The sequence below is a fragment of the Sus scrofa genome, chromosome 2, assembly GCF_000003025.6.
Source record: "Sus scrofa isolate TJ Tabasco breed Duroc chromosome 2, Sscrofa11.1, whole genome shotgun sequence".
Taxonomy (NCBI): Eukaryota; Metazoa; Chordata; class Mammalia; order Artiodactyla; family Suidae; genus Sus; species Sus scrofa.
Window position 1 is genome coordinate 8,409,538 of NC_010444.4, and position 13,344 is coordinate 8,422,881.

A 13,344-nucleotide genomic window follows, 5' to 3' on the forward strand; every position below is an offset into this window, starting at 1 on the left:
TTTTCTAGGGCTGCTCCTGTGGCATGTGGCGATTCCAAGGCTAGGGGTCTAAATCGGAGCTGTAGCCACTGGCCTACACCAGAACCCTCACAACGCGGGATCCGAGCTGCGTCTGTGACCCACACCACAGCTCACGGCAATGCCGGATCCTTGACCCACTGAGCAAGGCCAGGGATCGAACCCGCAATCTCATGGTTCCTAGTCGGATTGGTTAACCACTGTGCCATGACGGGAACCCTGGAAGACTCAACTTATGATGTGATACAAAGAGCATGGGGAGTGTTGCTTCCTCCATCAGCTTAAGCTGGGGAATGGGAAGGACCAGGGCGGGGGAAAGTGGTCACGTGTGTGGGTTGTGGGTGGGATATCAAGCAAACTACTTGCTGGTGCATTGACATTCTTGCCTTTGATTACCATAAACAATTTGCCAAAGAAAAAGTCCAACCTGAATTAGCTTAAAAAAAAAAAAGAATTGTACCTAGGAAAAAGTTTCTTGTAATTGGATGTCTAGAAATTAAAGTGACGTGAGGCATGAGAAGAACTCAAATGTCAGCATAGCTATAGTCTCCTGTGTACAGCGGCTGTGTGATTTACGCGTGCAGATGGATTTCCTCCATGCTGTGGGGGAGGGCAGGCTTGCATCATCCCCTTTAATGTCCCCAGAGGAAAGAGGCTTTTTTTTTTTTTTTTGAATTTTTTTTTTTTTTTGGTCTTTTGTCTTTTTGTTGTTGTTGTTGTTGTTGTTGTTGCTACTTCTTGGGCTGCTCCCGCGGCATATGGAGGTTCCCAGGCTAGGGGTTGAATCGGAGCTGTAGCCACCGGCCTACGCCAGAGCCACAGCAACATGGGATCCGAGCCGCGTCTGCAACCTACACCACAGCTCACGGCAACGCCGGATCGTTAACCCACTGAGCAAGGGCAGGGACCGAACCCGCAACCTCATGGTTCCTAGTCGGATTCGTTAACCACTGCGCCACGATGGGAACTCCGGAAAGAGGCTTTTTGACTCATTGCCTGTTTAAAAAATGTGTGTGTGATACATATGTATATATATATACACACACCTCCATCCCAGAGAAAGATTCTAACTGGTCTGCCTTGGGTCCTATGCTCCTTCCAGGGTGACTTGACTGTTGCCTAAGGGCTGAGGCATGATAATCAGCCAGATGTAGGTCACATGCGTCCTAGTCAGGGCGATGGGTTCCTGTGATCGTCAGCTCCACCACTATGTAGTCACCAGATGAAAGACTACTGGACACAAACCAATGTCCACTGCAGTTATCAGCTCCCCAGACTGGCCATTTAACAACACAGTGGAATGAGAGCCTGGAACACTGCAGGAATGTGCTTTGAAGGGGAAAGAGAGGTAGTTTTGCTTCCCATTTATGCAGAGGAAGCTCTTCAGGGCCTCTCAACAGGGGGTTTATTCTCTTCAGCAGGACTTGGGGTTCAGAGCTAGGCAATTTAGGAGGAAGTGATACTTCCCAAAACCCTGATTTTTCTGCTCAGAGCAAACGGAAAGAGGGTGTATTCACAAAGCCTGCCCAGAGTGGCCTGGATACACGTAAAAAGCCTGTGTTCAGTTGGCGATGGAGCACCTTTCCCCTTGGTTCCGGTTATGAGCTGCTGTTAGATGTCAGAAGCCCTTGTGTTACCATGAAACCCTTCTATGGATTCTGCTCCCTTAAATCGGTTTGCCTACCTTCTCCTCCCCTCTTCCCTCTCCTCGCCCTGGCCTTGCTTCTCGAATCTACCCCACCCGCTCAGAATCCCCACGGGGTCTCACACCTGCGACACAGCACATAGCCTTGGGCCATTTCCTCCCACTTGCTCACCTGTCCTTTCTTAGAGACAGCCCAACAATGGGGTCTCCCGGAGGAGCCATCCTCCTCCTCAAGGCAGAGACTTCATGATTTGGAGAGATTGCAAGTAATTAAAAATGTCTTCCATCCATCACAAGAAGAACAGAGCTCCATGGCTGTGGTTGCAGAAAAGCCTGGAGCCTTTGGAGGCAGATGGCAGATTGATCCCAGCTGTTTTGAATTTGGCTGTCCACCCGGGTCATGGCCATGGACTTGGAGTGGGGCTTAAGGACTGTCCTGCTGGTGACAGTGTCAGGATCGTGTGTAGCTTCTCAGTCCTAGGGCTTTTCTTTTCCTTTTTTCTTTTTTTTATGGCTGCACTGGGGCACATGGAAGTTCCTGGGCCAGGGCTTGGATCGCGGCTGCAGCTGGGGCCTATGCTACAGCCACCGCAACAGACACAATGTCAGGTCCTTAACCCGCTGAGCCACAGTGGGAGCTCCTCTGGGGAACTCCTCTTTTGAGAGCTGCATGAAAGGTAAAAATCACTTCCTTGACATCTTTGCCCCTCAGTGGGCTTTTTGTCTTGTTTTTCCCGGCAGAGCAACAGGGGAGAAAAAAAGTGAAGGCAGTGACATCTGGGCAATACTGGAAGAAGCGAGGCAGAAATCGGTCTTGTTTCCTCAGATCTGAACCTCTCCATCCTGGGTTCGGACTGCCTTCCAGATAGTAATTTGTTCAATATGCACATTTTGTTGGGTGAGTAGAAATGCACATAAAGCTCTGGTATTTATTTATATCGCCTCTGACTCTCCTTGCCAGGAATCTGGTGAGTAATGTGTGATGTTGATGAGCATGGGTCACTCCTGTTAACAACGGCTCAGGTGTCTTGAGTGAGGACTTACCCCAGGCCAGACATCAGCTCCCATGGTAGGGGCCTCCTTTCATCTGCTACTCTCCCTTTGGGGAGTGTATTTTTATATATTATCTCATGTGGCGTTCAATATTATCACCATTCCGTTTTACAGATGAACAGGAGCTCCCATTGTGGCTCAGGCGGCTTAAGAACCGGATACAGTGTCCACGAAGATTTGGGTTCAATCCCTGGCCTTGATCAGTGGGTTAAGGATCCGGCTTTGTCACAAGCTCCAGCATAGGTCACAGATGTGACTTGGATCCAGTGTCGCTGTGGCTGCAGCTCTGACTTGATCCCTAGCCTGGGACCTTCCCTATGCTGCAGGTGTGGCCTTAGAAAGACAAACAGATGAACCAACTGAGGCTCAGAGAGGGAAGGGTGCCCTGGACCCAGCAGCTTGCAAGTGACAGGGCCAGGATTTGGCCCACGGTCCCGATTCCTAGCTGGGTGCTGACAGGAAGTGGCAAGACTATAGAGATGAACAGGAGCTGCTTCTACTCTTGGGGAGTCACAGCCCAGTGCAGAGGAAAGGCCTGCGATGGGTCATTCATTCATTCATGAAATGCTTACTGTGTGCTGGGTTTGTGCCAGGGTTGGGGGATATCTGAAGGCTTAAGACTCGGTACTTTCTGTTTAGGCCCTTGCCTTTAAATAGCTTTAAAATGTAATATACAGAAGTCCCCGGGGATACCTTCAAAGCACCCTCCGCCCCCGCAGATGCCAAAACCGCGGGTAGGACGGAACCCTGCGGTAATCCCCCGCTTATCTGCGATTTCCTCTCCTGGTTTGTTATCCAACAGACCCCAGAAAAAACCTCCACATAACTTGGTTTTAAACCACAGTGTACGCGGCTAGAGTGGAGGAGATATTTGATTACAGTCCAGTGCGATGCGTATACCCTCTCTTGAATGCCGCGCGCGCCGCAGCGCGTGTGTAGAAGAGGCGAGGACGAGGTGGCCCTGAGCAGGGTCCCGGGGGCGCCTCCAGGCATGGAAGGCTGTGGGGAGACGGTCCGGGGGAACAGGAGGCATCCTGGCCTGACTGCCCCAGAAGCCGGAGCAGGCGGTCCCTGTCGCCGGGGCAGGGAGCTCATCGCGGCTGTAATTAGTCACACTGGGAGGAGCCGGGTGACCTCACGCTGGCCTGGACTCTGCGGCCATTTAACCGGTTTCCTTTTGCCGGGGAGGCCGCGCTGCTTCTCAAGTCCGCGAGGTGGGTGGAGGGCTGCATTCACGCATGTAAGGAAGGGTGAGACGCCTGGGGTGGCTCCCCGGGTGCCCGGGACTGTGTGGGGGATGGAGAAGTTGGGTGCGCCGCGAGTAAACAAGTTAGGGAGCAGCTGCGAGCAGCGGCCTCCCGGTACCCGCCCACCCGGACGGAGGGCGGGACGCGCCGGTCGCCCCACTGACTTTCTGGGACGCGGCGCACCTAGACAGGCGACACCGATCGCGCTCTCGACCCCTGCGCCGCCAGCCTCTCCTGCATCAGGTGAACCTCCCTGCCCCCTAAAAACGATTCATCCCTTCACGGCCAAGTGCAAGGGCAGGGAGAGGGCCCAGAAGGACTCAGCAGGGAGTGAGGCGGTTGTTCTCGGAGACCAACCGCGCAGGGTCTCCCTGCCAAAAGCCACAGTTCCCTGGGGTCTTGGAGGCGCTGTGTCCTCTTAATGACATAATGATTCCCTGCTCCCCTTGCCACAGGCATTTCTGCAGCTGATACAGTCAACTCCAGCCTGAAATAGAGGGCTCACATCGCCTGAGAAGATGCGCGCCCTGATTGTAAGTTTGGGGAAGGAGTGGGCGAGGGATGGGGGCCGTGTTTCTGTGGCGACTCATTGTCCCAAAGCCCGAGTCATCACTTCAGAGAGAGGGTCCTTGCGGATATGGGGCCACACCTCTGCTGGCCGCTGGGTATCAGGTGTCAGATGCGGGTCAGTGAGCGAATACTTGGGTGGGCAGGTTTGGAGGCCGGAAACAAGCCCCCAGAAAGGCAGGACCTATAGGAGCAGGGAAGCAGCAAGGGGAGACTTGCTCCACCAAGGTCCTGTGCTGCCTTCCTGAGTCAGATCAGAACCCCTGGACAGGGCCCCAGGGCTGCACCTGCTGCCCTGGCACCTGGGTCTGACCAGGCAGCCTTTTCTGGTCTCAGTGGATGCACCTCATGACTCACCCTGCCAGCAATTTCCAAACTCTCACTTTTCCTATTTCTAACCTGTGCTGGGATTCAGAAATCACAAAGGGGCTTAGCTGGTGCTTCCTTTCAACCTAGCAGGACCCGGATGCAGAGAGGTTCTGAGACTGACTTTTGAAGTAGACTGCCCTGGTAAATTGCCCTGGCATGGTGTTCTTGTGGCACCTGGATCAAGTTTCAAATCCACTCTGTTCTCCACAGGGAGAATGATATGACTGCACACTTAGGTAGTACTTGGACTTCCCGTGTGGCTCACAACATACATACTCACGAAGTACTCAGAACAGTACTTTGCAGGCATAGGTGCTCGGCTGTAATCCATTGGGATTATGATTATGATTTAATTCACGCAAAGGGCTTTCACACAGTGCCTGGCATTAGGGTGTGCCTGGCATTAGGGTGTGCCTGGCATATTTAATGCCTGGGGCAGTCATTTAAAAACATCCCTCTCCTTTGTCTAAAATGTTTGGCAATTATCATGAAATGAAGAGTATTAATGGCCAGGAAAGAAATACAGTAACGTTTCTTCTACTGAGCTTTGTATATAAAATCATGCCAGTGGGAAAAAATTAAAAAATGAAAAATAAAGTAAATGTTATAGAGAAAAGTGGAATGAGGTAGTGAATTAATCATTTTTGATTGCATGAATGCGTTTTTGAAGAAAAAAATGTATCAATTGGTCACAGTAGTGAATGTAGCATTACAGTTTCTGTCTTGAAACTTTCATTTCTAAAAAGCGGTCCTTGGCTTTGACAAAATTGATCATCTTTGCATTTTTTTTTGTTTTTTGCCATTTCTTGGGCTGCTCCCGTGGCATATGGAGGTTCCCAGGCTAGGGGTCAAATCGGACCTGTAGCCACCGGCCTACACCAGAGCCACAGCAACGCGGGATCCGAGTCGCGTCTGCAACCTACACCACAGCTCTCGGCAACGCCGGATTGTTAACCCACTGAGCAAGGCCAGGGATCGAACCCGCAACCTCATGGTTCCTAGTCGGATTCGTTAACCACTGCGCCACGACGGGAACTCCCCGTCTTTGCATATTTATGTTCAACATTCAGTAGAGCTAGATTTGTTGATCCCTCTTTGCTCACAGTTGACTGAAGAACACTTTTTTTTTAAAATTAATTTTAACTTCTCTCGCATGAAGCAACAGATATACAAATAGGAAAAGCCTTAAACATTGGGATACGTTTGTTAGAGATTCATAAAAATCCCGTTTAATCATGAATTCCAGAAATTGCAATACCATGTCTTTAAAAAAATGAATTCTTGTGGCCTTAAACAAATCTCCACATTTGAAACATTTTCACCAAAATGTTTCCACCATAAAATTCATAAGTTTGTATCTTATTCGGCAAAATTGTCCCAAGTTTTTCTTCTTCTGCAAAAAACAGAGAAAATGGCTGAATGGTGGTGAAGGTTGACGTTAGTTTAACTCCTTGCTTTAGAATGAGAGTCTAGTTCTTGGTGAAATTGATCCAGACTTTCAACCACTGTGCTTTTAATTTTGTCCAGTACTGGGAGAGCAAACTGTTTTGTCTTCTGTTTAAAAACAGGAAAATGGGAGTTCCCGTTGTGGCTCAGTGGTTAATGAATCTGACTAGGAACCATGAGGTTTTGGGTTCCATCCCTGACCTCGCTCAGTGGGTTAAGGATCAGGCGTGGCCGGGAGGTGTGGTTTAGGTCGCACATGCAGCTCGGATCCCGCATTGCTGTGGCTGTGGTGTGGGCTGGTGGCTACAGCTCCGATTCAACCCCTAGCCTGGGAATCCCCATGTGCCGAGGGAGCGGCCTAAGAAATGGCAAAAAGACAAAAAATAAAAATAAAAATAATAAAAACAGGAAAATGTAGGACCACAGGGGTTGACACCCCAGGGTGAAAGTTGAACTTGAACCCTTCTGAGCCATTTGGAACTTTCTGTTGGAACAGATGCATGGAGCTGAGTCTGTGTGTGTTGGGGGTTGAGTGTACAACTGAGTGGTCTCTGATTAAGCATCCATGTAGAAGACCAGGATTTTTAAAGAATAAGATGAATGTAAACCCGCTGTAATGGAAATAATACAAACTATCATAAAAAATTTAAAAAAATTAAAAAATAAAATCAAATAGCACAGATGCTGTGAAGAAAAAGAAAGAGAAATAAAGAATTAAAGAGGAAAAAAAAAGAGTAAGAGATGAAAATGTGCTAATATAAAGCTCACGTATATATTATTAAATCTCAGCAGGAACTGTGTCAATTAGGACTTAGACCAGTATCACTGATATTGTGTAAAAGTGTTGGCACATGGTGATAATAAATAGAGTGACTTTTGGTGTGGCTTATTATTATTTTAAAATTCTCTGTGGATAACTCTCCCCTGCTTGTCTGCACCCAGGGGATTTGGCTTTCGCTTTCCCACTCTAGGTGTGCCACTGCCTGGCTCTTAGGGCTTGACAAGCGTTAGCAGTTGTTGAAGCAGCTCCCTGGGCCTCCCTGGGGTGGACAGGCTGCGTGTCAGCCATACAGGCCTTCCTTTCTCCCAGCCCTTTCGTGCAGCCCTGAGGCCTCCTCCTGGTTGGGGCCAGCGCTGCCTGTTTCTCTCCCCTGTGGTCTAAATTTCCTTAGAATAAGTGGGCCAGGGTCTTTCATTTCCTCCTTCACCCACCCTGTCCTGAAACCTGTGGCTTGTTGAGCGGCTGCTGCTGGGTGAACATCTTTTAAAGGGAACCCAAGGACTTCCTGTTGTGGCTCAGCAGACTATTATCCGTGAGGACGCAGGTTCGATCCCTGGCCTCCCTCGGTGGGTTAAGGATCTGGCGTTGCTTCAAGTTGTGGTCTGTGGTCAAGTTGCTCTTGCTGTGGCTATGGCATAGGCCGGTGGCTATGACTCTGATTCAGCCCCTAGCCGGGGGACTTCCATATGCCACAGGTGCACCCCTAAAAAGGAAAAATAATAAAGAGAACCCAGGGCTCCCTAATATGTGGGAATTGGTGGGCCTGCTCTGAACTCTGGCTCTACACTCCCTTGTTCTCTTCTTTTTTTGTCTTTTTGTCCTTGTTAGAGCTGCACCTGTGGCATATGGAGGTTCCCAGACTAGGGGTCGCATTGGAGCTCTAGCTGCTGGCCTACACCACAGCCACAACAACGCCGGATCCTTAACCTGCTGAGTGAGGCCAGGAATCGAACCTGCAACCTCATGGTTCCTAATCGGATTTGTTTCCGCTGCACCATGACGGGAATTCCTTGTTTTCTTCTTTATGACCCTCTAAATTTGCCTGATGTTCAGACAGATCTCTGTGGAGTTAGTCGAGGTGCAAAGGGGAGGGGGAGAAGCGGATGCTTCAGGCCAGGCGGGGGTTCATCCGTGCTCTGGAGGGGCCCCAGCCTGGGAGGAGCTTGAGGAGGAAGCAGGGCCGTGGACTAGCCACAAACCTCTGCTGTGAACATTGTCGGTGCAGGGCCAGCTGCTCAGTGTAGGTGGAGGGCTGGGCAGGGAAACTGCTCACTCCTTCCCTTGAGCTCAGCTCAGCAATTACAGCCATCAGAGAAACAGCGCCCTGGGTGCAGCAGCAACACGTTGCCGGGTTGGGGGGTGGGAAGAGTGCCTTGAGGAGGTGGAGACATTGAGGGGACAGTAGGAAGAGGCCAGTGAACGGTCAAGGGCGTCTCGGGCTTGGAGTCCAGTGATGCCGGGGCAGAGCCCGCCACGGTGGTTATCAGATGTCAGTGGCGACAGTGAGAGGAACGTGGGCTTTGGATTCAGGAAAGACCTGCCGTGTATTCTGACTCTGCTTCTCAGGGAGTTCTCCTGTCTCTGAGCTGTTTTCTGGTTGGGAAAAGGGGGCTGCTGTAAAGATTCCAGGTAACTTGTGAAAAACCCCAAGTAGTGCCTGGTGACAGTGGCGGTGGTTCCCAGATGAGCTCAGGGGGAGTCCTGGTTCCTGTGGGGTGAGCTTCCACCTGCAGAGCAGGCTGAGGGCTTGGAGGTCAAGAGCCTGGGAGGGCGGCGGCAATTTGCCTCCTTTTTCCAGGGTATCCGTGTGCTTTGGGCTGCTGGGGCTGGACCTGGTGCCCATCGGAGCTGTCACTGTCTCTTTTCCAGAGGCTGGCAAGGGAAGAGGTGACGTGTCAGCTCAACCCCTTCTCTACCTTCTCTCTGGGCCTGAGGCTGGGGAGTCTGCCCCCCCACCCTGAGTTCCTTGCACCCACCCAACCTGGGGCACAGGGTCTCAACTCTCTCATTGGCATTAAGTGGTTTTACAGCTTTCATCCCCATTATCTCATTTATTCCTCACACAAAAACCCTGCAGGATGGGTCTGAATGGCCTTGTTTTACCAGAGAAGCTCAGAGAAGTTAAGTGATTCCTGAGGGTCACACAGCAATGAGGCAGAGGGGCCTCCTCTTTTGAAAACACAGCCTCAGAAAGACAGGATTGATAGCAAGCTCGTCGAAGCTTCCTTCCTTCCTTCCTTCCTTCCTCTCTCTCTCTCTCTTTTTTTTTGTCTTTTTGCCATTTCTCGGGCTGCTCCCGAGGCATGTGGAGGTTCCCAGGGTAGGGGTCTAATCGGAGCTGTAGCCACCGGCCTACACCACAGCTCACAGTAATGCTGGATCCTTAACCCACTGAACAAGGCCAGGAATCGAACCTGCAACCTCATGGTTCCTAGTTGGATTCGTCAACCACTGCGCCCTTTCTCTCTTTCTCATGGCCACAACTATGGCATATGGAAGTTCCCAGGCTAGGGGTTGAATCGGAGCTGCAGCTGGCAGCCCATGCCACAGCCACAGCCACAGCCACACCTGATCTGAGCCTTGGCTTGTGGCAACGCCGGATCCTTAACCCACTGAGCGAGGCCAGGGATCGAACCCTTAACCTCAGAGAAAGAGCAGGAACTCCCTCACAGGTTTCTTTTCTTCCTGAAACCTTAGCATCAAAATTCCCAACTCTACCGAGAAAGTCCCTTCTCAGCACCCTCGCTGGACTTCAGGTTTTTGCTTTTGTTTTTAAATCAGATGCTTCTAGATGTTTTCCTCGATTATCAGAAATGAGGTCAGGGATTTCCACAATCACCAGAACATGTGATTCGGGAACAAGGAGAACCTGCTTTCAGCCTGGGTTTCGCAGCCGCTGCAGGGTCTCCGGCTGGTTCTGGAGCTGTCTGTGACCTTCCATATCCAAAATAATTAAAATGTCAAGAACAGTGACAGTAAAAACTGCCACTTACAGAACACTGCCTATGTGCCAGGCGGTATTTGCTGAGTGGTTTTCTTTGTGTGTGTGTGTCTCTCTTTAGGGCTACACTGAGGCATATGGAGGTTCCCAGGCTAGGGGTGGAATCAGAGCTGTAGCTGCCAGCCTGTGCCATAGCCACAGCAATGCAGGATCCGAGCTGCATCTGTGACCTACACCACATCTCATGGCAATGCTGGATTCTTAACCCAATGAGTGAGGCCAGGGATCGAACCTGTATCCTCATGGATCCTAGTCGGGTTTGTTAACTGCTGAGCCATGAAGGGCACTCCCTCTCCTCATTTTAGAGCTGAGGAAACTAGGGCTGGGAGAAGCTGGGTAACATGCCCCAGGCTATCCAGCCAGTACATGAAGAGGCTGAATTTGAACCCATGCTGTCTGGCTTTGGAGCCCCAAGGCTGTAATTAGTATGCTATTTTTGAAAATCTAATCCATCCTAATTTAAACCCAGAGCAGCCATGCTCCTTAGCCCACTTTCTGGTATTTTTTGTATGCTGAAATAGTTCATTAAAAAACCAAAATTGCCAGAGTTCCCATCATGGCTCAGCAGAAAGGAATTTGACTAGTATCCATGAGGACACAGGTTCGATCCCTGGCTTTGCTCGGTGAGTTAAGGATCTGGCATTGCCGTGAGCTGTGATGTAGGCAGCAGACGCAGCTCGGATCTGGTGTTTCTGTGGTTGTGACATAGGCCGTCGGCTACAGTTCTGATTTGACCCCTGGCCTGGGAACCTCCATATGCCCCGGGTGTGGCCCTAAAAAGACAAAACCAAAACCAAAACCAAAACTCTGATAAGGTAAATGGGGCTGAGCGCAGGCAGATTGGAACACATCCTTGGTGGCCTTGAATTCGAGAAAAACATTTTGTTTGTTTTGTTTCAACCCTGGCGTGGAAAATTCTTCTGAAAGTGCCCTTGTTTTCCCCTCTGGTCCTGTCCAGTGCCCACAGCCGAGGGGCTCCCTGGATCCGAGTTGCTGGAGTGAATGTGGGTTATTATGCAGGACAGGTGGCAAAATCTTCCAGAGGGCTGGGATATCCTTTCTCCTTGTGGTGAGGCATGAGGCTGGGGTTCAAGTTCCTGCTTGCTACTTTCAGGCTGACTCTGGGTAAAGTGACCTCATCCCCCGGCCTCAGTTTCTCCACCTGCAAATCGAGGCGTGACTGCCCCTCTCTCTGGCTCATCCTCCTCTCTCCTTCCGATACCCTCTTCTGTGGTTCTCATTCTGGGCTGCACGGTAGAATCACCTGGAAGCTTAGGGAAAAAAAAAAAAAAAAAAAAAAGAAAAAAAAGCCAGGTCTGCAGTCCACTGGGGATCTGGCTTCTGACCCAACCCGGAGGGCACCCGAGAGCCTGGCACCACTGTGTCCACATCCCTGCCTTTCTGTCTCCATTTACTGCCTTTCTGGCCACTTCCTCTTCACCCTTCTCTGCTTGTGGAGAGTGGGAGGGTTAAGGGCGCCAGATATGGGTTGAATTCTGTCTCTATCACACATGCCTTCCCCCTCATCTTTCAAGACCTCAGCAAATCGACACTTTCATAAAAAAGAAAAGATTGTTTTGTGTAAAACTTTTAAAATTTTTTCAAAAAATTGAGTTGTAGGTGATTGTAAAGCTTTTTTATTAACCATTGTATTATGGACATTTCTTGCCCTTCAGTATTCTTTTAAAATGTAACTTTGAAACACAGCTGCTTTTTTTTATTGAAGTGTAGTCGATATACAATGTTGCTGAATTGTCCTTCAGAAAAATTGTATTGGAGTTCCTGTTGTGGCGCAGCGGAAATGAATCCAGCCAGGAACCATGAGGTTGCAGGTTTGATCCCTGGCCTTGCTCAGTGGGTTAAGGATCCGGCGTTGCCTTGAGCTGTGGTGTAGGTTGCAGACACAGCTCGGAGCTGGTGTTGCTGTGGCTGTGGTGTAGGCCGGAGGCAACAGCTCCGATTCGACCCCTAGTCTGGGAACCTCCATATGCCGAGAGTGCGGCCTTAAAAAGACAAAAGACAAAAAAAAAAAAAAAAAAAAAAAAAAAATTGTACTGATTTATATTCCTGTCAGCGGTGATTGGGAGTGTCTGTTTTACTTGCATCTTTTCTTTTTTTTTCTTTCTTTTTTTTTTAATAGCATCTTTTCTTATATTTAGGATTAGTATTTTAATTTCCCCCAAGCCAGTTTTTAATTTACATTTATTGGATTAAGTGAGATAGAATATGTTTTCTTATATTAGTGGTAATATGTATCTCTTTTTTTTTTTTGTCTTTTTTTGCCATTTCTTGGGCCACTCCCGCAGCATATGGAGGTTCCCAGGCTAGGGGTCTAATCGGAGCTGTAGCCGATTAGCCATGTCTGCGACCTACACCACAGCTCAAGGCAACACCGGAACCTTAACCCACTGAGCAAGGCCAGGGATCGAACCCACAACCTCATGGTTCCTAGTTGGATTCGTTAACCACTGCGCCACGATGGGAACTCCATATGTATTTCTCCTTTTAAGATTATTTATGATCTTATTTATATCCTTTTATTTATAGCTTTTTCTTTACCTTTTTTTTTTTTTTTTTTTAAGGCCACACCTGTGGCATGTAGACATATGGAGGTTCCCAGGCTAGGGTCGATGGGAGCTATAGGTGCTGGCCTATGCCACAGCCACAGCAATATGGGATCCAAGCTGTGCCTGTGACCTACACCCCAGCTCATAGCAACACCAGATCCCTAACCCACTGAGTGAGGCCAGGGATCAAACCCGCATCCTCATGGATCCTAGTCAGGTTCATTAACCACTGAACCACAAAGGGAACTCCCTATAGCCTTTTTTATATACCCTTTCTCCATTTTTTCTATTTTGGTGTTTAAATCTTTTTTTTAAATTGATTCATAAAAATTCTTTATATATGAAAGCTATTAATTGTTTGCCTGTCATTTTCTTCCAGTTGGTCACAGTAGTCTGTTTCTGGAGTCTTTTCAGTGCATGGAATCTTCTGGTCTGGCTCTTTTGGTTATAAGTAGCAAGCAGCCCATTTAGGTTTATTGTAAGGACATATGTGCAGAGCTAAGGGAATTCTCTTGAAAATCTAAGTACAGGAGCTGTAACAAGGCTGGACCTCCCAGTTAGTGGGAGGAGTTAGTGCCTCTCCTTAGTGAGCCATCATCGAAGTCACTCGGTTAGCTGATCTCGATACACCTGCTTCTTTCTCTCCCACT

General features: G+C 49.3%; 1 protein-coding gene across 3 annotated transcripts in view; it reads left to right on the plus strand.

The window, feature by feature from the left end:
• PLA2G16 (phospholipase A2 group XVI) overlaps nt 1,003-13,344 on the plus strand; it is a 34,065-nt gene continuing 21,723 nt past the window's right edge. The window contains exons 1-2 of one of the 3 annotated variants that reach the window (XM_005660765.2): nt 1,003-4,206; nt 4,419-4,496. In XM_005660765.2, coding sequence (XP_005660822.2) covers nt 4,482-4,496 — 15 coding nt within the window. In that variant the 5' untranslated portion in view covers nt 1,003-4,206; nt 4,419-4,481. 3 annotated transcript variants of the gene reach the window in all.